At 42.2% G+C, this 22,648-nt stretch overlaps 1 protein-coding gene across 1 annotated transcript in view; it reads right to left on the bottom strand.

The window, feature by feature from the left end:
* The window catches only part of SEC13 (SEC13 homolog, nuclear pore and COPII coat complex component), a gene marked incomplete in the record, with an annotated part of 687,168 nt that overhangs the window by 191,895 nt on the left and 472,625 nt on the right, over positions 1–22,648 (bottom strand). The window contains 1 exon segment of the mRNA XM_044078635.1: positions 7,227–7,347. Coding sequence (XP_043934570.1) covers positions 7,227–7,347 — 121 coding nt within the window.

Below are 22,648 nucleotides of genomic sequence, written 5' to 3'. Positions count from 1 at the left end.
TGCACAAAGTACAGTTGTGCACACTTACCATAAATGTAGATGTTTGAGTGTATTCACTGCTGCAGTCATCACATTTGGCTCATCTGTTTGCAGTAGCCCTCAGTCGGCCTGATTAACAAAGTTTTGGGTCATACGTCGGTTGCTCTTTCTTCTTTAGTGACATCAGGTCATCAGGGGTATAAAACATGCAGCCGACGTCATTACATCAGTTTTTCTTGCCCCAGATGTCAGGTGCCCCCCCAATGGGAAGCAATTAAATCTATAAATATACAAGGTTATACCTCCAACAACAAAGCAAATATACCAAAAACCTTTTAAGCATAGTAAATGAAAGTAGAGGTATAGCCAAAATAAGTTAGGGGGCTGGAGGGAGGGTAACCAGGACTGCAACAGTGAATAAACTCGAACATCTACATTTATGGTAAGTGTACACAACTGTACTATGTTCTTCTTGTTTCACTGTTGCAGTCATTACATTTGGGTAGATTCTCAAAGCTATGGTTGGGAGGAGAAATTCAGATAGCATTAGGACCAGCAAGACTGCAGTGGCAAAGCCAGCTCTGGATTTAGAGAAAATTGGCAAATGATAATGCTTGGTGAAAAGTATGTACAGAACTCCAGGTAACAGCTTCTAGGATGTCCCTAGTAGGGTAGCCTCTGAGAAAGGCTATAGAAGTAGATGCAGCCCTGGTGGAGTGAGGTCTGATCTCCTGAGGGACAGGTTTACCACGGTGCTTATAGCAGAAATGAATGCAATGGCCTATCCATTTAGAAATGGTTTGCTTTGAAATAGCCTTCCCCTCTGCCCCTGCAGCAAATGCCACCAGCAGTAGTTCAGATTTCCTTTGAGGTTTAGTCCTGTCCAAGTAGAATCTAAGTTGTCTGTGCACATCCAAGGAATGCAGTATCCCTTCCCCTTTCTTCTGTGAATTGGGAAAGAAGGTTGGCAAATGAATGGACTAATTAAGAGCCACAGTGGATACCACCTTGGGCATGAAGGATGGATTGGTTCTAAGGGACACCCTGTCTGCATGAAAGATGATGAAAGGCTCCACTGCCATAAGGGCCTGTAATTCAGATACCCTTCTTGCTGAAGTGACTGCTAAAAGGAAAGCTGCTTTCCAAGAATGAAATTTTAAGTCTGCAGTAGCAGCTGGCTCAAAAGGAGGTAGAGTGAGTTTTTCCAAAACAAAGTTAAGGTCCCAGGCTGGGGTTGAAGCTCTCCTGGGTGGTCTCAAATTTTTGACCCCTCTAAGGAACTGCTTGAGCAGTGGATGAGAGAAGAGAGGAGGTTCTGTGTTATAATGAGCTGGAATGGCTGAGGTTTGAATTGTGATGGAGGAAAAAGACAGGCCCTTGTGAAGCATCTCAGTTAAGTCTTTCAAAATCTGAGGTAAACTGGGGGGTGCTGCTGTGCTCATCCCTTGAGACTGGTTCCAGGCACAGAATCTTTTCCATTTTTCAGCATAACATTTTCTAGTACTAGGCCTCCTTGCCTCTAAAATGATATCCATCACAGGTTTACTGAGGGATGGTAAAGGAGAGATGAGGTAATTAGTCAGGCTGCTAGGTTCAGTGTTAGAAGCTGAGGGTGCAGAATCTGGTTCTCCTGCTGAGACAACAGTGAAGGAGTCTGAGGGAGGTGCCATGGGGAGAACCATGACACACTGCGCAGGAGGGGGTACCAGTGTTGGGGTGGCCAGGCGGGTGCAATCAAAAATCATCCTTGGTTTGTCCTGTTTGATTTTTAGTAGTATTTTGGAGAGCAGAGGCAGAGGTGGGAAGGCGTAGACTGATTTTTTTTTTCCAGCTGAAGGACAGAGCATCCACTTTCCAGGCTTGTTTGTGGGGAGTCCTTGTGCAAAATTTGTCCAATTGGTAGTTCTGGGGAGAGGCAAACAGGTGTATATCTGGGCTCCTCCATTTGCTTGTCAACATGTTGAAAATCCTTGGTTCCAGTTTCCATTCGTGTGGGTCCATGAGGTTTCTGCTTAGTCCGTCTGCCAGTGTATTTAATTTTCCTGGCAGAAATTGAGCTTGTAGGTGCACTTGGTAGCTCAAGGCTGTGTTCCACAATGCCATGGCTAGTCTGTAGAGGGGGTAAGAATGTGTAGCCCCCTGCTTGTTTATGTACCACATAACAGTGGTGTTGTCCATCTTTACCATTAGTTGTCCTGGAAGAATGTGGTCCTTGAAGGCTGTCAGAGCATTCTGTACAGCTAACATTTCTTTTTGATTGATATGCAGGTGCATTTGACTTTGGTTCCATTTGCCCTGAATGCACTTCCCTGCCAGATGAGCCCCCCATGCATAGTCTGATAGGGTTTGGGCAGCAGGGGGTGGTGTGAAAGGTAGTCCCTTGTTTTGGTGGCAGGCCCCTGCCCACCAAAGGAACTCTAGACGTAGGCAAGGTATGATAGGAAACATTGCTTCTAGATCCTGAGAATGTTGACACCACAGGCTTTTTAGATACCACTGTAGTTTCCTCATATGCATTCTTGCATATGGAATTAGAAGAATGCAGGAGGCCATGAACCCCAAGGCTTGCAGTATTTGTCTTGCAGATAGCAGGGTTTTTGTGGCCACTTGTTTGAAGTAGGTTGTTAAATGAATTTGCATCTCTGGCGTGAGGAAAGACATCTGGGAAGTTGTATTCAAGCTTGCTCCCAGGAATACAATTTGTTGGCAGGGTACCAGGTGTGATTTCTTTTTGTTTATGGTGTACCCCAGACAAGTTAGTACCCTTTGTACAAAGGCCAGATGATTCAAAAGTATATCCTGGCTTTCTGCCTGAATCGTCCAGGTATGGGTATATTTGAATATTTCTTTGCCTACAAAATGCAAAAACTGGAGCTAGGCACTTCGTGAATACCCTGGGCCTAAGGAGATAAGCCAAAGGGCAGTGCAGAGAATTGATAGTGCGTGTAGCCTGCTTTGAATCGTAGGTATCTTCTGCAAGATTCCCTGATTGGGATTGTGCAGGTATGCTTCTTTTAGATCTAGTGATGCCTACCAGGCATCTTTGCCTAGCATAGGAAGTAACTGGTGAAGAGTCAGCATTTTGAATTTTAGAATCTATAAAAAGGTGTTTAGCATAGACAGTTCCAGGATAGGACGCCATGAATTGTCTTTTCTGGGTATCAGGAAAAGTCTTGAGTAGAAACCTTGTCCCTTTTCCTCTTCTGATACCAACTGAATAGCCCCCATGCTTGAGAGAAAGTATCTGGTCTTGGGCCAATGCCCACTGATTTGGTGGTAGGTCTGGCCACCTGCTTAGTGTTGGCAACGTGTGGAAGTGAAATCTGTATCCCTGGGATACTACATTTAAAACCCATTTGCCCTGGGTGATGAGTTCCCACTTCTTTGCATGAAGAACAATCTTTCCCACCAAAGGGGCAGTCAGTTGATAAGTGCTTGGAAATTTTAAAAGGAAGTCATGGAGACAGTTTACCATAAGGGGGAGTCTTATTACTCCCAGATTTGGAAGTAGAGGCCCCCCACTGCTTAGTCCTGTGTGTACCCTGGGACTGCAGCTTGGGAGCTCTGTTGGATCTGAGTTTGGACTGAGAAGGTCTGGAAGAGGCAGGAAAGGACCAATTCTTGGAAGGCCAATGCCTACTAAATCTTGAAGATTGTACTTGTAAAAAATCTTTAACAGTTTGCATAGATTTAGCCTTTTCTTTCATCTTTTTAAGAACCTCTTCTGCCTTTTTGCCAAACAGGCGGTCCTGGTTTAGGGGAGCATCCAGTAATTTTGCTTTAACATGATCTGGTAAGGATTGCTCCTTAAACCAAGCATGCCTTCTAAGTACAGACCCAGTTACAGAAGCCCTGCAAGATGCCTCTAGAGAGTCAAAACCACATTGCAAAGTATGTTTTCCAACCTGTTCAGTTAAATGCAATAAAATCATGTAAATCCTTATTTTCAACACAATCAGGAAACATCATTTTCTGTTTAAGTAATCCAATATGAAACTGGCAGTTTAAGGCCCTAATGGCCAAAGTTGCAGAAGTATATACCTTCTTACCCAATCTATCCAGCACCCTGGAGTCTCCATCAGAGGAGTAGGATATTTGGCAGGAGTAGCTTTAATGCCCTTGGGCCCCTGTGAAATGGTCTCAGTATCCGCAGTAGGATTCTTGAAAAGGAACTTGTGAGAGTCAGGGACCCTGTAATATCTATCAGGTTTCCTGGGAGCAGTAGGTAAAGAGTCAGGGGCCAAGCCAGATTCTGCAAATGCATCTTCAATGTCTAGTTCAGGAGGTATGGTTAAAGGCCTGTGCTGGGGCAAGAGTAAGAAATCCCTAAGCCTCTTTTTAGAATCAGAGAAATCCTGACTTTCCCAATGAAAATGCTACCTGAGAGTATGCAAGGTTTCACCAAAAGAGAAACCCTCTGGGGGGGGGGGGCGCAGAGGGAATGGAGTCCCCAGTATCAGAATCCTCATAGGTAGATAAGGGTAAATCCTGGTCATAAGAGGAAACAGAAATTTCAGAATCCTGGTCAGAAGTATCATAAACAAACTCAGTCCTAAGTCTCTTAGAGGGGGAAGGCTGGCTTCCCCTGATTAGAGTAATAAGGTCTTCAGCCATTCTTATCTGTTTTTTAGGCATAGGAGGCTTGACCATGCGGTCTGGGCATCAGTTTTTTAGGCATAGTTCGAGATTTAGGCCTTGGAGAAGAAGATGGTAGTGGTTTAATACGCTAGTCAGTAGGCCTGAATACACCCTCAGAAGCCGGTGCCTGCACAGTGGCTCTGGACCCATCCAAGGTAGAGACATCTGCAGGTTCCATAGTTGAAGCATCTTGCGGCATATACCAGACTCTGAATGGGTCTCATTAGAGGACCTGCGAATCAGAAGTAGCAGGTATCAGGGGCTGCGAAAGCACCTCACTGAGTACTGGCGACTGGCTTAGGAGAAGCTCCGTCGGCAGTTTTGGACCTATGAGGCCTGTCTCTGTCTTTATCTTTGTGTTTTTTTGGAATGTCAGAAGGCTGACCGAAGACATATCAGGATAATTGAACCAAGCACCAAAATATTTAGAAGCGTAAATATACAGACGATGGATAGTTTGTGGTTTAAATAAGGCACAAAACCGACAGCGAGGTACATCGTGGTCAGGGCCTAGGCAAGGAATACAGTACGAATGAAAATATTTATGAGGTATTTGCTTTCCGCAAGTAATGCAATTATTTACTTTTACTGACATCGGTTAAGAGCAAGAAAAAAAGTTTCCCCAACGGGGTATTTAGCTTTTAGTTGAAGACTTCGGTTCTCAAACTCGAAAACGAAAATTTCAGGAGTCGGACGACTTGCACTTGCAAACATCTCCTATCCTATCCACCCAAGGGTTCACAATCAACTTCAAAGAAACTCATTTCACACCCACTCAGGACCTTGTCTTTCTGGGTTGCAGACTAGACGCATGCAGAAAGCTGGTCTTTTTCTTCCTCAGGGAAAAGTTCAGTCTGTTCACCTTTTTCAGAACCTTCTACTCAGTGTCGCACAGCACAGCAAAGGAGATTCTCAGCGCCTTGGGTTTCATGGGAGCTGCCATCCCAGTGCTTCTTCTGGAAAGACTACATATGCAAAAAATTCAGTGGTACTGAAAATCAGTCTGGTCCCAATTTCCCATTCCTTGGATACCCTGATCCCTCTCTTACCTTGCTGAAAAAGAAGCTATTCTGGTGGGGAGAGCAGATCACGTTCAACCCAGGTCTTTCTTTCACCTCAGCCCCACCCAAACAAGTTCTTCACACAGATGCCTCAGACAGAGCATTTGGGGGGGCTTGAACAGGATCCTGGAGAGTGCAGAGGAAATGGTCTTTCACCCTCCTGAAACAACAGATCAACCTGAAAGAAATGGGAGACCTTTTGCAAGCACTGCAGGCATTTTCCCATCTTTGGAAACATGGCTCACTACTGGTGTACATGGACACTATCACAGTTATGTGGTATCTGAATAAACAGAAGGGGCATAAGATCTCACCTACTGTGTAGGCTAGCAGAGAAGGCATGGCACCTAGCCACACAAATGGACATGACTATCAGCTGCATATATTCCATGCCAGGAGAATGTACTGGGGAACTCCATAAGCAGGTCCTTGAAGGACACTTACAAATGATCCCTGAACAAAATAGTCTTCAAAACAATCAGGCATCAGTGGGGAACACCACAAATAGACCTGTCTGCTTCACCAGAAAAACACCAGCTTCCTCGGTGTTATCCAGTGGTCGGGGCAGGTTTCTGTATGCCTTTCCCCCTCTGCAATTACTTTAAAAAGGCATTCTAAAATTTCAAAACGAAGCTCTGAAACTCCTACTCCCACCACCTTTCTGGTCAAGGCAGCATTGGTTCCCTTCCTATTCCACCTGTCCAAGGGTAACTACCATAAAATATTGTTGAAACCACATCTGTTCACTCAACAAAATGTTTGCTTCTCCATCCAAATCTAGCCTCTCTCTGTTTCACTCTGTGGATGATAGGGTTCTGACCCTTAATAGAAACCAAATTTCTGAAAAGGGGGTTTACAGGGAGCCAGAAAACCTACCACCAGAAAATCATGTACAGGTAAGTGTAAAATATTTTATATTTGGTGGTTCAAGCATAGTCAGGACCCATTCTTATCAGATGTCCCTTCTGTCCTTGAGTATCTCTCTGAATTATTGCATTCTAGACTTGCCTAGTCTTCCATTAAAGACCATCTGTTTGCTATTAATGTCTGCTTGCCTCTTGATCCTTCTTTCATGTCCAGGACTGATGTAAAACTTTTCTTGAGAGGAGTCTTACATCTTAAACAGCCATGAAAACTTCTCGCTTCCCCCCCTAGGATCTCAACTTTGTGCTGGAAAAACTTACTTTGCCCCCTTTTGAGTCAGCTGCTTCTGCCACTTACAATTCTGCACCTGAAAGACTATCCTTCTGCTGGCCCTTACCTCTTCCTACAGAGTATCTGAACTTCAGGCCCTTATAGCTATTCCATCCTTTTTCCATTTTCCACAGGTGCAGGCAGACTCTCGGGGCCAGTTCACCATTCATGTCAAGGTATTGAATGAGAAGTCCCTTAATCAGGCTATGTACCTGCCTACCTTTTTTTCCTATTCCCCAGAATAAGGGGCAAAGAATTCTCCACTCACTAGATATTTACAGACAGCATACAGCACACAGTTAACACACTGCAGAATTTTCTCTCTCTTTTTTTTTTTTTTTTTTTTTTTTTTACCTGAGAGCAGCTGGCAATTGTACTAGTAGGCAAACCAATAGATGGCGCCCATGCAACATCTCTGACCCAGTCACTGTGGGCCTCCAGCTTTTGATCTTCCTTCCACTGACCATCCTCCTCTCTGAAAGGAAAACAAAAACAATATTAATTTCAGCAACTCTGTGCCAAGCAGAAGTCTTGACATACACCACTAAACATTAGCAAAAGAAAATATGCCTGATAAATTAAGGTTATACACAAGGACAATGAGTCTAGCAGCAAAGGGTGAGTGAACAGGGCACCTGCCCTTGGCATCAGACATTAAAATGTTTTGCATCTTGTAAGTTGTCAACTGAGTGACTACGATCACTTCACAGACAGTTTGTAAACTGCCAAAATTCCTGGCTTTTTAAAGCACATTAAATTACCTTTAAAAACAGGTAACTTTACAAGCTGTCTATAAATGATTGCAACTGCAGTCTCTAACAGCAGCTTGATAAATTGTCTCTGTTCTTTAAAAAGTTATATAGCTTACAAGCTGTTATGCTAATGCCAATGTGACTGTTTACAGATCTGGGGAGCTAACTGGTATGCGACTGCCCAGGGTGTCAAATTTCCTTGCTACAGCTCTGAGGACAAAAAATACATACAAAGTGCTTTACAGAAGTTTATACACTTCACTATTTTCACAAATTCTGAAAAAGCTGAACTCGCACTACAGTTCAGGGGGAGGATTTGGCATAATGGTTAAGGTCCTAACCTAAAAAATACAAGGTACCCCTGTTTTTGGCTAGGTTTGTTAACAGTCTGAAGACTGACAGCCCCGTATTAACCTATAGTGCTGCTGCTGCATGTAGGATAACTATCTACATAATTCATCATGCTACTAGCCTTCCTCAACAGGAGACTTTCAGAAAAATACCTTGTCAGGTCTCATTTACAGAGCCACCTTGTAGAAGCCATAAGAACTATTTTCTACAACAGTCTGACTATACTCACATTTATTTCATACATGAAAGTGGGTACACATTTGCATACATAGAAACCACAACTTCCTCCTAGTACCTTCTTAGATTTAATGCTTACTAGGCCACCCCTCTTGGAGAAGAGAAGAGAAAGATGAAATGCACATGCCAGAGTAAAGTCTGGAACAAAAACACAAAACTGAAAACAGAAAAAGTACAGTTGTGTACACTTACCATAAATGTGGATGTTCGATTGTATTCACTGTTGCAGTCATCACACTTGGGTTATCTGCCTGCAGGTAGCCCTCAGTTGGCCCGAATACCAGAGACTCAGTATTTCTGCGTTGGTTGCTGTCGCTTCAGGACGTCAGGGGTATAAAAACAGGCAGCCGACACCATTACATCAGTTTTTCTTGCCCCAAATGTCAGGAGCCCCCTTAATAGGGAGCTAAGTTATGGTGGGAAAAACACCACTAGTAAAAAGTAAATACCAATAGCCCTGTAAGGGGTGAGTAATAGGAAAGAGAAAGAAGGGGGCTGGAGGGTGGGAAAATAGGACTGCAACAGTGAATACACTCGAACATCTACATTTATGGTAAGTGTACACAACTGTACTATGTTCTTCGTGTTTCACTGTTGCAGCCATCACACTTGGGTTGATTCCAAAAGCTGAAGAAACGGTGGAGGCAGTCAAGAAGAGTTGGGGCTGGCTAGTATGCCCTGGAGGACTGCTGTTGCAAAACCCGCCCTGGATTTGGAAAAGATAGGCAGGTGGTAATGCTTGGTGAAGGTGTGTACAGAACTCCAGGTAGCAGCTTCCACAATATCCCTGGTAGGGACTCCCCTGAGGAATGCTGTAGAGGTAGAAGTTGCTCTAGTGGAATATGATCTGACCCCCTGATGGGTTGGTTTCCCATGGTGCTTGTAGCAGAAATGGATACAGTGTGCTATCCACTTGGAAATAGTTTGTTTTGAAATGGCCTTGCCCTCTGCCTCTGGTGCAAAACTGACTAGTAACTGGTCAGATTTCCTGAAGGCTTTAGTCCTACCAAGGTAGGATCTGAGTAGTCTGTGCACATCCAAGGAGTGCAAGATCCTTTCCCCTTTATTTTGAGTAGGGAAGAAGGTTGGCAAATAGGTTGAGTGCCACACTGGACACCACTTTAGGCATAAAGGAAGGGTTAGTCCTGAGGGAGACCCTGTCAGCATGAAAAATAATGAAGGGTTCCACAGTCATAAGTGCTTGAAGCTCAGACACTCTTCTAACTGAAGTGATGGCCAGAAGCAAGGCTGTTTTTCAAGAGAGGATTTTTAACTCATTAACTCCGAGTACCGTTTCACAGCGCTTCTCTGCTTACATCCGAGCACGCTGTGAGACGGTAGTAATTGTAAGCAGTTCCACCCGAGTCCCTTCCACAAGCGCATCAAACTTTACAGTCATATTGTAGCTCCACCGTTAAAAAATAAGTTGAAAAAATATCTGAACTTTTTCAGGTACTTTCTCAACTTACTTTTTAGTGTGGAGCTACCTCATGCTTATATTTGACTTTTCGGAGAAAATCAGTTATAAATAAAAGTAACCACAAAAAGGCAATTCTCCATGCAGTGTAAGTGGCGGCAGCCAATCGGTTTATTCCATTTCAAGCTGCCACTTGCGCTTGTAGTAGCACTCTAAACTGAAAGCAACTGATAAAGCCCCTGGACTGCCCGGTGCTGTGTTCTCTTTATTTCTGTTTATTTTTCAAGATAAAGCTGGAACTAGAAACTAGAATATGTTGCCAAAGCTGAGAGGCATACTTAGCCATTTTATTTATTGTGATTATAGCCAAACGGAAGCGGCTAAGGCACACAACCACTGTAGAACCATCCTAAAAAAAAAACGGCAAAAGCGGTTTGCTAAGATATTTTCTATCACACTAGCTACATTTGAGAATTAAACAGGATGGTATTACAGTATCAGTCCTGCACTTGTTGCAAATAGTTCTCGGGGATAACTTGCTCTAAACCAATCCTTTATCTGGCATTAGGAACAGCATGTGTCTGTATCACTATAAAGGTTGCGTCTGCATAAGCATTAGTCTAGAAAATGTTGCTCACTTCGCTAACATTACATATCTGTAAATGTGATAAAACCTTACTGGTCATTTCTCTGGCTAAAAACGTTCTACAGGATACCCCATAATCTGGTAGCCTCCATGGCCGTCTCACATGTAATGGTAGCAGCTTTGGTGATGCCCTTCAGCCTAGTAAATGAGCTTTCTGCCAGGAGATGGATAGTTGGAAGACTTACTTGTCACAACCGGATTTCTTCTGATGTTCTGTGGTGCACAGCAAGCATTTCCAATGTGACTGCAATTGCCATGAACAGCGCGCCTCCCCCTTTTTAGAGCTGTGGTACAAACCTACTCATTTTACATAACAGAAATGCTTTGCTTTTTATCAAATCCAAAATGGTACATTTGGCTGTAAATTTTTCTGTTACAACTTACTCACATTCTTTTTTTATAATGGTTATGTCAAGTTGATTTAGAGCTGTGATAGCAGGTTGTCATTAGGTGATCAAATTCTACTATCCTGGATAGCGTCTTCAACAGCGTTTTCAATTGTAGTTGAGAGAAGGCGCATTTGATGACTGTCCGAAGTGAGCACTTTGTGGAAAAAAAGTAATCCCTGTTAATGATTTTTATTTTATAATTTGTCTTTGTTTTCTGGGGATATGGAGGTAAATGATTGATTTTCACTGCAAGATGGAGGTGGGCAGCAGGCAAAATGTGAAGGTGCTTATAAATCAATATTAACTTTTAAATTGCCATTTCCGGTTCTATCGCAGTCGCGTTTGTTGTAACAAATAAAATGCGGTAATCTTCTTTAATCATGGGCTCTAAATTTGTTGTGTCAAGTTTGTATGTTGCTGTTTTAGATGGGTTTTGTTGCTGTGTCTGCTACTATTGTGTTCTTCTTGCAAGCGGGAGTCAGATGGTGCTGTTGAATGTAAGGATGAGAGCAGGCTGTTAGTGGTGCGACATTCCAGTGCTTAGAGGTGCACATAGATGTGAAAGCTTGTGGTACATTGAATAAAGATTTGTTTGCTGAGGGAGTTATAGTTGAAAATAGAGCATGTGAATCATTTATATGAATCTAATGGAATATCTAGGAGTAAAATTGTGGATAATTTTAAGCAGGGTGCACTTATAAGTTTGAAAAGTAATTGATATACTTATAAAATGCAAATAAACAGGGACTTGGAGTGGTGGTTCTTATGAATAAAGTGGATTCTTTTATAGTGAGCAATAGATAGATGACACAAACTTTTACAAGATTACTGGTTTTGATAAATACATTACTGCAAATGTAAAATCTAGTATTTTTATATGAATGAAAATCCTTAAAGTAGAAATGCATTCTTATTGTTTTTTTTTCATGTGGAACATTCAATGATACCCATGTTTTATGGTCTGCTAAAAATGCATATGAATGCTATGAACCTACCAGTGAGACCTATTGTCTCATCAAGAAGGTGAGTCATTGAACCATGTTCCCTGTACCTAAGTACATCTTACTACTATATTTGTTTATATAGGATGCAGTAATGATTTTTAATTCAGTTTTGTGAATGGAACTTTAGGAATGAGTTTTTAAAACCAATTTTTGTCACACAATACTGATTCCCTGTTTACTGTGATACTTAATGGATAAGGGGTGCAAGCAATTAGGGTTTCGTAAGTAATCATTGTAATTTGGGATGTACATTTATTAATGCCATATGTGAACTGCTGTACTTAATTTTGCAAAATAATGTATTTTTATGTCAGTATGGTTTATTTCAGTTTCTGGGATAGTTATGCGGTTTCCAATGGTTAACACCTACATAAATTTGGTGGTGTTTCAATCAATGGGAACAGGACTATCTTTATGGTGAAATGAATAGCTTTAGGAATAAGATCTTACTTTATAATCATTTTATAGAATACATTTGTCTGTTATGGAATGGTACTATAGATGAGTTAATGTTTTATGATTTAAAAACCCTGTCACAGAATTTATTCATTAGAGAGTAACAGTTTACTCCTCCAGCTTTGTTCATTGTGGTATTCAATGTTGATTAATGTATTTAGTAGTTATACCGACTGATGTAAGGGACCATTTTTAGCCATGACCATGGTCTGCATCATAAATACAATGAGAGAGAGAGAAAAACTAGAATAAATGTTGTATTAAGTTAAGTTAAAGTACAATAACAGTGGTAAAGTCTCTGCCTCAAAGCTTCAGGGTTGTGGGTTCAGTCCTGACTACTAGTCACAATGTCTGTGGAGTTTGTGTTCTTTCTGTGTTTGTTAATGATTATCACTTTGCAGTTCTGATTTTCTTAAGTTTCCCAAAATTTGCTGGCTGATTGGTTACACTAAAGTGTGTGTGTGTGTGTGTGTGTGTGTGTGTGTGTGTGTGTGTGTGTGTGTGTGTGTGTGTGTGTGTGTGTGTGTGTGTGTGTGTGTGTGTGTGTGTGTCTCTCTGTTAGAGATAGGTAGCATACCCCTCAACTGCCAAAGTTTTTTCCAAATGTCCAGATTTTTGCCTCATATTTTTGTTTTTTCCTCATAAAAAGATTGAAGTTGCTAAATAATGACAGATATTTGAGGTTTAGACTTCATATCCTTTAGAAAAATGCATACTAACACAAATCCTGTTATTCTAGCAATTTTCTAAGTTCGTGACAGAATTATTTATAATCTGTTCCTATTTCTTTTAGACTTTGTCCTGGTTTCTTACATTAAAAGTTTGAGGTGTGTGTGGGAGAGACAGTGAAACGCCCTAGTTAGGGTGAGCAAGTGGCTAGTAATTTACTTGGGCTCAAGCCCTGTACCTTAGCTACAGGAAACAAGAGCCCGAATTCTCTACCTCTGCTTAGCAAATGATATCACTATTGTGTGTTTAGAGCAGTGTTAGTAGCACAGCAGGTAGCACACATTTGTTTTGATGTAGAGGGCCATGGGTTCTATTCCCACAGCGTGTAGATGGATTGCTGATATTGCACTGGATTGTGGGGAGCTTTGTATACAAGCTGAGTTACATCAGTATAAGTGGATGCAAGACAGTCATGATGCTGGAACTTAATGATGGCTACTGTTTGAAAACTATGCTTGTGATGTTGTCGTTGTCGTTGTTTGTCTTTCGGCTTTTTCCAGTTAGGGGTCGCCACAGCAGAACTCCGGTCCGCTAATGATTGGCAGTAGATTTTCACAAACGCTGAGCTGCCAGCTCGATGTCCAACCTTCAACAAAGGCATGCCCATTTATGCATGTCTTTTGAACACCCACCCAACCGTGGGGAAGGACATGCAGACTCCATGCAGAAGGCACTCCCTGCATTTCAGCTGAGAATCAAACAGCGCTTTAAAGCATTAAATTTAACAATTCATTTTTAAGGATACATTGCGGATGATGTATTAGACAACCTTGAGGAAGAAGACACTAGGCATGACCACTGGCATAAATTATCTAGTTTCATATGAACTGCTTATATAACAATACTCCATTGTAAGCCTTCCTCTGCACTAAGAATTTAAAGTATTACACAGGTAAAACTCTACTTGCTTGGGTTTTTCTTGCAGTGTTTGGCGAATTGTAGGCACCTTAAGATTTATGAGTATCAGGCTTGATTTGAAGCTATGTGGTCTCTCCAATTGCTGCGGGAGTTTAGAAATTGTTGCATGCTGAGCAAGTTATTTTCAGAAGGAATGCTTCATTTTGGTGCATGTACATACCAGTAAATGTTATTGAAGGGTCATTTGATCAAATATTTCATTCTGGCAGTTGTGCATGCTTCATTTTATTGAACAGGTCACTTGGAGGAATTGGCTGCACATACTAGCAATAGGGTTGCCACCTTTTCAAATGACCAAAGTGGGACATTTTTGGGACAAACATCAAATTTTACAGGCCGACACATACCCGCGGTCAGTACAAAGGTTAAAACTTAACTTTTTTGCCTAAATAAAAGCTTATCCTTGTAGCATTTTAGTTGCTTATTCTGTTTCTTATAATATTTAGGTATTTTAGATACGGAATAACTGTTTTATGCAACTATTACATAAAATATAGGAAATAATTTTGTCCTAATATCTCAGGACATTTGCCATTTTTACAAGTTTTTTGTCAGGAAACAACTGCCCAAAGAGGGACTGTCCCTCACAAAGTGGGACAGGTGGTAACCCTAACTAGCAAATGTTAATGAAGGGCCATTTGTTGAAATGTCTTATTTTGGTGATTGTGCATACCTCAATATTTTACTGAAAGGGGTGCTTGATAGAATGTCTCATGATGGTGCATGTGTACACCTAGACATACTAATGAAGAGGTTGCTTGGGGAAATACTTCTTTGTGCATCAGGGAAGTGATTGTGCATACATGATCAGACTGCTGAAGTGAACACCTGGTAACATAGTTCTCATGCAAAATGTAGCTTTGTCCTTCTTTATCCCTCATAAAACTGATGACTTCTTGAGAACTGGTTATGAAACTGCCCTAAAGGACAATAATTATAGTTATAGACTTATTTTACATCAGAAAATATTTAGTAAGTCATGTTATCTTATTCAATCAATATCTCAAGTTAATAATACTAATATTTTAAAAATGTCTTGGATTATGTTAAAATGTTGGACTGGTAGATAACAGGAACAGTGCTGATAAATATATCCAAACATTCTGAATGTATATTTTGATCTACTCTTTCTTTGTACTGAATAATGTCTGGGTGGTATGAGAGGCTTAGTATTTTATTGGTGATTGTTGGCATTGCTCAACCAGACATTTGGGACCATATTTCTGTGTTTTTTACTTCTGCATCTCATTGTAGCCAAAGGAATGGTTAGGTGAGATAACATGAATTACTACTTTTTGGGCTAATTCTTACACGGATCAACCGGATAAGTTTGACATTTCTCCTTGTATTATTCAATTTCTAATTATACTCAGTATTTGCCTGAGTGAGATAAAAGTTATTACTTACAGATTACTACCAGTATGGAGCTACCATATATTTTGGGCATACTTCCTGGCTTTGTCAGTCACGTGTGGAATTTAAGTGAGAGGAAGGGCTCAGTAATAAATAAGTGTTATACTATTTTTACTGAATTACTCAGGTCTTCTCCTAAAAGATGATAATAAGTCTGTGTTACATAACAGCTGCTCAAGATAATGTAATGAATGCATACTCAACAGGTTATGTGCAGCAGTTATCACCTGTGTCTGAGCATGCATAACTTTGCAATAATGAAAGGAAGGTCATTATCACATTAACAATAAATGCAGTTTAAATATAGCACTGAGTCATTATCACTTTTCAGGTATTACTCTCAGCAGCTGTCAATGTTATTCACATAAGTAGAAGTCGTTATCACATTGAAGAATGCACAAGCCAGATTTGGGTTTTGGTCTACATGGAGTCATTTCAAGCCATCCCCACCACTTTCTTTCTGTCATGTTTACAATTTGTTTGATATACAGTAAAGTCCCATTTGTGGTTATATGCTTCATATTTTAGTTATGGAAATTATGATTTTTTTCATATTTTGGTAAATAACTTTGCAAGGGGGCATCTGAATGTGCCAAGTAATATCTCATTTTGAAGACAGTATTGCTGGTTCTAACATGGTAAAATAATTGTGCCTGTATGTTTGACACATGTGCAGATATCAAAGTTTGTTTTGGAATTAGGTTATGAAAATTATGATTGTTTTTCATATTTTGGTAAATAACTTTGCAAGGGAGCATCTGAATGTGCTAAGTAATAACTCATTTTGAAAATATTATTTATAGTTCTAACATGGTAAAAGAATGGTACCTGTATGTTGTACTCATAGGCAGATATCAAAGTTTGTTTCCGACTTAGGTTATGGAAATTATGATTTTTTTCATATTTTGGTAAATAACTTTGCAAGGGAGCACCACATTGTGTGAAGTAATGCATCATTTTGAAGACAGTGTTACTCCTTACATCATGGTAAAAGAACTGTGTCTGTGCACTGTACACACGTACATTAATCACAGTTTGTTTAGTCTTGTATGAATATGAAAATTATACATTTACAATACTTCTCATTTTATGCCCATATCTTTGCGAGGGAGCATGGTAATCACACAAATGATGCGTCATTTTGAAGCTGACATTCAGATGCACAACTTCTACACTGATATGTAGGCTCTGTCTGTTACAGGTGATGAGATATTATGCTTTGTTTATTTATCAATTATGAGAAATAATATACTAATCATATTTCTGTGAATATCTCATGAAAGGAGTGTCACACAGTTATGGTTAAAGTATCATTTTAAAGCTGACATTCATACTAACAAATTAAATTCAAATTGTATGGGTCTGCATGGTACATAGACCAAGATATTGTGCTTTGCTTTTCCAAAAAATTAAAAATTGCACAATATCAGCATTCCTTGACAAATATTTCATTATGACTTTGATATGCAATATCAACATTTACACTGTTGGAAAGGTCAGTGTCTGCTGAACAACTTTCGCATTTGCATTTTTAGTGTAGCTCTTATAGTTAAAGAGTTATGAGCATTTGTTTTCTGTATAGTATTACAAATGGATTTTCTGAAAATGAGCTCAGGCTGCTCTGTTGTTCCTAAGGTGGAATTCAGCAGGCAGCTTTTCCTGAGCTGCTCTGGAGTGAATGAGTTAACTCTGTTGACACTGCAGGCTCAAAGGGGGGTAGCGTGAGCTTTTCCAGTACAAAGTTAAGGTCCCAAGCAGAGGTGGGTGCACTGCTTGGTGGCCTTAAGTTGTTTGCCCTCTCAGGAACCGTTTGGTGAAAGGATGAGAAAAGAGGTGGCTCAGAGTTGTAATGAGCAGAGATGGCAGAGACATGGAACTTAATGGAGGAGAAGGATAGGCCTCTGTGGAGTAGATCTGTTAGGTAGTCCAGGATTAGAGGTAAGGAGGGCAAGAGCTGTGTCCTCTCATTTAGATTGAATCCAGGAACAATACCTTTTCTACTTATCAGCATAGGATTTCCTTATACTGGGTCTTCTGGCTTTGAGAATGACATCTAGCACCTGCTTGCTTAGGCTGGACACTGGGGGAGAATTCAATGAATAAGCCAGGCTGCAAGATTCAGGGTTTGCAATTGTGGATGCAAGATCTGTCCCCCCTGCTGAGTGAGGAGGGTTGGGATCTGGGGTGGGTGCCAGGGTGGCACCGGTGACAGGCTGCGCAGTAGTGGGTACCAGTGCTGTCATGGCCAGTCCAAGGCAATCAGGATAGTCTTTGGTCTGTCCTGACTTATCTTGAGTAATATTCTGGAGGGAAGAGGCAGAGGGGAGAATGCATATATTGAGAGGTTTACCCACTGGAAGGATAGGGCAACCTCTTTCCAGGCCCTGCTGTGAGGTGTCCTGGTCCAAAATTTGCTGAGCTGGCGATTGCAGGGGGAGGCAAAAAGGTCCATCTCTGGGGTCCCCCATTTCTGGGTTAGAAGGCTGAAGGTGCTGGGGTCTAATTGCCAATCATGTGGGAGATTTCTGCTCAAGTTGTCTGCCAGAGAGCTTTGTTTGCCAGGCAGGAAATGAGCTTGCAGATGAATATGCATGTCCAAAGCCGTGTTCCACAGGGCCATGGCTAGCCTGCAGAGTGAGTAAGAATGGGTTCCCCCCTGCTTGTTGATGTACCACATAACTGTGGTGTCTGTTTTTATTAGCAGGGGTCTCGGTGAGAGTAGGGATCTGAAAGCTGTCAGAGCATGCTGAACAGCTAGCATCTCTTTTTGGTTGATGTGCAGATGAATTTGACTTGGGCTCCGATGGCCCTGAATGCACTTGTAGTTCAGATGTGCCCCCCCAGGCACAGTGTGATGCGTCAGTGGTTAGGGTCTGGGCAGCATGGGGTTGAGTAAAGGGAAGTCCCTTGCTGTGGTTGCATGCTGCTGCCCACCAGAGAAACTGTACTTAGACAAGGTATGATAGGTATGACTGTTTCCAAGTCCTGAGAATGTTGGCACCAAAGACTTTTTAAGTATCACTGGAGTTTCCTCATATGCAGTCTGGCATATGGAATCAGTAGAATGCAAGAGGCCATGAACCCTAGGGCCTGCAGGATTTTCCTTGCGGATAGCTGGGTTCTGGTGGCAATTTGAGTGAAGTAGCCTGTCAGATAGGCTTGTTTTTCTGGAGTAAGGAATGCCAACTGGGATGCTGTGTCCAAGCTTGCTCCCAGGAATACAATCTTTTGATTGGGGACTAGTTTTGATTTCTTGTCATTGATAGCATACCTCAAAGGAGGTTAGAAGGTTCTTTACAAATGTTAGGTGCTGCAACAGCTTTTCCTGACTGTCTGCCTTAATCAGGCAATCGTCAATTACGAGTAAATTTGAATCTTTCTCTGTCTGCAATAGGCAATGACTGGAGCCAGGCATTTTGTGCATACTCTGGGAGCAGTGGATAAGCCAAAGGGAAGTGCAGAGAACTGATAATGCCTAGATCCTGCCCTGAAACATAGGTATTTCCTGCATGAGACCCTGACAGGGATGTGCAGACAGGCTTCTTTTAGGTCTAGGGTGGCTAACCAGGCATCTTTGGACAGCATAGGAAGAAGCTGCTGAAGGGTCAGCATTTTGAATTTTTGTACCACCAGGAAGGTGTTTAGAATGGAAAGATCTAGGATTGGGTGCCAAGTGCCTGCTTTTCTGGGTACAAGGAAAAGTCTGGAATAAAACCCTTGACCTATCTGTTCTGCAGGAGCAGGTTGAATTGCCCTTATGGAGAGCAGGAACTGAACTTGGTTTTGTGCCTCTGCCCACTGATTTGGAGGAAGGTCTGGGAACCCTTTTGGGGTTGGCAGTGAGTGGAAATAAAATTTGCACCCCTGGGATACAATGTTGAGGTCACATCGGTCTTTGATGATGGAGGTCCAGTTTTTTGCATGATGGGCAAGTTTTCCTCCTAGGGGCATGAGCAGTTGGACAGAGGTGAGGAGTGGAGTTGAAAGGTCACTGTGAATTATTTCCGTAAGGGGATGGCTTAGCACTCCCTGTTTTAGAAGTGGAGGCACTCCATTGCTGAGATCTCCGTGTATCCTGCGACTGTAATCTCGGGGAGTCCGTTTCCCCTGGGTATAGCTTGAGATGGCCTTGAGGGGACTGGGTATAGCTTGAGATGGCCTTGAGGGGACTGGAAAGGACCAATGTTTCGAGGGGCAATGTCTACTGAATCTAGGAGGCTGCACTTGCAAAAATACTTAAAGCTAAATCTATGCAGACAGTTATTCTTCAATCTTTTTTAGAAACTCTTCTGCTTTGGTGCCAGATTGCCCTTATTCAAAGGAGCGTCTAATAATTTTGATTTGACATGGTCTGCTGCTTAAGCCAAGCATGCCTTCTCAGTACAGAACCAGTGACTGCTGCCCTGCAAGATGCTTCTAAGGTGTCAAATCCACATTGCAAAGTATGACTGTTGACTTGCAGAATGCATAAGCTCTTGTAATTCTTTATTTTCTGCACAGTTTGTAAAGGTAGATAATTTTTGCTTAAGTTCTATAATATGTTGCTGGTATTTCAGCATGTGAAACTGGCAATTCAATGCCCTAATGGCGAGAGTTGCAGAGGTGTATACTTTTTTACCCCATCTGTCTAAAGCTCGGGAATCCCTGTCCGAAGGGGTGGGATTCTTAGCTGTAGTTGCTTTTATACCTTTTGGTCCCTGGGAGATGACCTCTGGGTCAGCAGTAGGATTTTAAAAAAAATTTGTGAGAGTCAGGGACTCTGTAGTACCTGTCTGGTTTCCTAGGAGCAGGGGGTAAAGCATCAGGAGTTAGACTGGATTCCATAAAGACATCATCCACAACATCCAGAACTGGAGGTACTGCTAAAGGTCTATGTTGTGGCAAATCTAAAAACCCTAACTCACCTAACCCGCCATAACCCACACATCCACACAATCACACACACTTACCTGACCCGCGTCCTAACCCTAACTCACCTAACCCACCCTATCCCACACATCCAAACAATCACACACTTACCTGAACCCGACCCGTAACTTTCCACCAGAGCGCTGAAAATACCGAAGCAACAGAAACGGACAACCAAATTCTTTCCCTAGGAAAGAATTCGGTTTCCTGTTACTTCGATATTTTCAGCGTTCGCTGAAAATGGGTCGATATTCGAACACTCGACATTTCAAATGTTTGGTGTTCTAATATAGACCCTCTTTTTCTCTTAGAAGGGAAAGGCTGGCTTCCCCCTAATCAGCATAATCAGGTCTTCTGCCATTTTAGGCATGTGATGTTGTGACAAGGAAGCAGGTGCTTGAGTTTGGGTCATCGTTTTTTTAGGTGTAGCTCGTACTCTTGGCCTTAGAAACTCAGTAGTTTTAGACAGAACTGAAGACGCGAAAGAAGTTGTCGGTTTGTGTCAAATATTGGTAGTGCGAAGAACTTCCTCAGAAGCCGGTGCCTGCACAACAGCTCTGGACCCATCCAAGCTAGAGACAACCGCAGGTTCTGTAGTCAAAGAAGAGTCTCACGGCATACCGGACTCCGAACAGGTCTCGGTAGCGGCCTGCGAATCCATCGAAGCGGGCATCAAGGGCTGCAAAAGTTCCTCACTGAGTACTGGCGAACTGGCAACTAGCTTAAAGGAAGCATCGTTGGCAGTTTTGGACCTGCGAGGTCTGTCTCCGTCTTTACCGTTACGTTTTTTTCGGAAGATCAGTAGTTGGATGGCTTACCAAAGCCATTTCGGAATATGGAGATAGAGAGCGAAAGTATTTAGTGACAATAAGGGCCCGAAAAAGAATAGTTTGGGCATTGAACAAAGCACAAAACCGACAGCGAGGTTGTCGTGGTCTGGGCCTAAACAGGTGACGCAGTAAGAATGGAAATCTCGGTGTGGTATTTGCTTTCCACAGGCAATACAATTGTTAACTTTTTCTGACATCGGTTAGAGCAAGAAAAAAGGATCCCCAACAGGGTACTTGGCTTTTAGAAGACTTCAGGATGAATCAATTCGGTACGAAAACTCAGGTAGTGGCCGACCGGCACTTGTGCAAACTGCTTCTACTTCAGGCTCCTCGGCAAGAAAGACTGGGGTAATGGTGTCGGCTGCCTGTTTTTATACCCCCAACGACCTGACATTAGTCCTGAAGTGACAGCAACCGACGCAGAAATACTAAGTCTCTGGTATTCAGGCAGACTGTGGGCTACCTGCAGGCAGATAACCCAAGTGCATAGACTGCAACAGTGAAACACGAACAACATCAAGAGTTACGTTAGAAAGTTCAATGGTACTCGTAAAAAGATGCCCGAAGATTTTTAATAAAGTCATATGCATGCGTTGATGCTGCAGTTTAGGAAGATGCATATTGGTACAGGAATAAAATATGTATAGTAGGCTACAAAGGCAGGAGTCAGAGCTTGACGTGGCAGAGTTGAAGATGTTAAGATTTGCACCGGGTGTGATGAAGATGGACAGGATTAGGAATAAGTATATTAGAGGGTCAGCCCAGGTTGGAAGGTTTGGAGACAAAGCCAGAGAGGCAAGATTACGTTGGTTTGGACATGTGCTGAGGAGGGATGCAGAGTATACTGGGAAAAACATGCTAAGGATGAAGCTGCCAAGTAACAGGAAAAGAGGAAGGCCTGAGATAAGGTTTATGGATGTGGTGAGAGAGGATATGCAGGTGGTTGGTGTGACAGTGCAAGATGCAGAGGACAGGAGGAAATGGAAACAGTTGATCTGCTGTGGCGACCCCTACCGGGAGCAGCCGAAAGAAGAAGAAGAAGGCTACAGTACTAAAGAATACCTGGAAAGAACCAGGTAAAGTTCAAGTTCTTCCACAAGCAGTGATCACATATGGCATTTGACAAGAGTCAAAGACAATGGAGTAGCAATCTTGGACTGGAATGTGCCTGTCTGCATTTTTGAGAGAGAAAGTACAGTTTTGTACCTACCATAAATGTAGATGTTCGAGTGTTCACCCTGCTGCAGTCATCACACTTGGGTTATCCTGTCGTCAGGCGGTCCCGCAGTCGGCCTGAGTTCCAAAGTCTTGGTCCGGCGTCGGTTGCTGTCGCTTCTTCCCTGACATCAGCATGCCAGGGGTATACAAGAGGCATCCGACGCCATTTTCTTCAGTTTTTCTTGCCCCAGATTGTCAGGTGCCCCCCCAATAGGAGGTCACTACTTACTCAAAATAAAAGAGAAGCACAAACAAGACATACCCTCCAGCTATAAGCAAATACAACACAAAGGTTGTATCAGATATAAAAGCATAAAAAGGGTTCAGCTAGATCAGAGGGGATGGAGGGAGGGAGGGTAACCTGGACTGCAGCAGGGTGAACACTCGAACATCTACATTTATGGTAGGTACAAAACTGTACTATGTTCATCATGTTACCCTGCTGCAGGCATTACACTTGGGTTGAATCCCAAAGCCAAGGATGAGAGGTGGAATCAAACAGGGTTTG

Source organism: Protopterus annectens, chromosome 7.part1 (genome assembly GCF_019279795.1).
Source record: "Protopterus annectens isolate FY-2018-M chromosome 7.part1, PAN1.0, whole genome shotgun sequence".
Classification (NCBI taxonomy): Eukaryota; Metazoa; Chordata; order Ceratodontiformes; family Protopteridae; genus Protopterus; species Protopterus annectens.
This window is presented reverse-complemented; position numbering and strand designations above follow the sequence as displayed.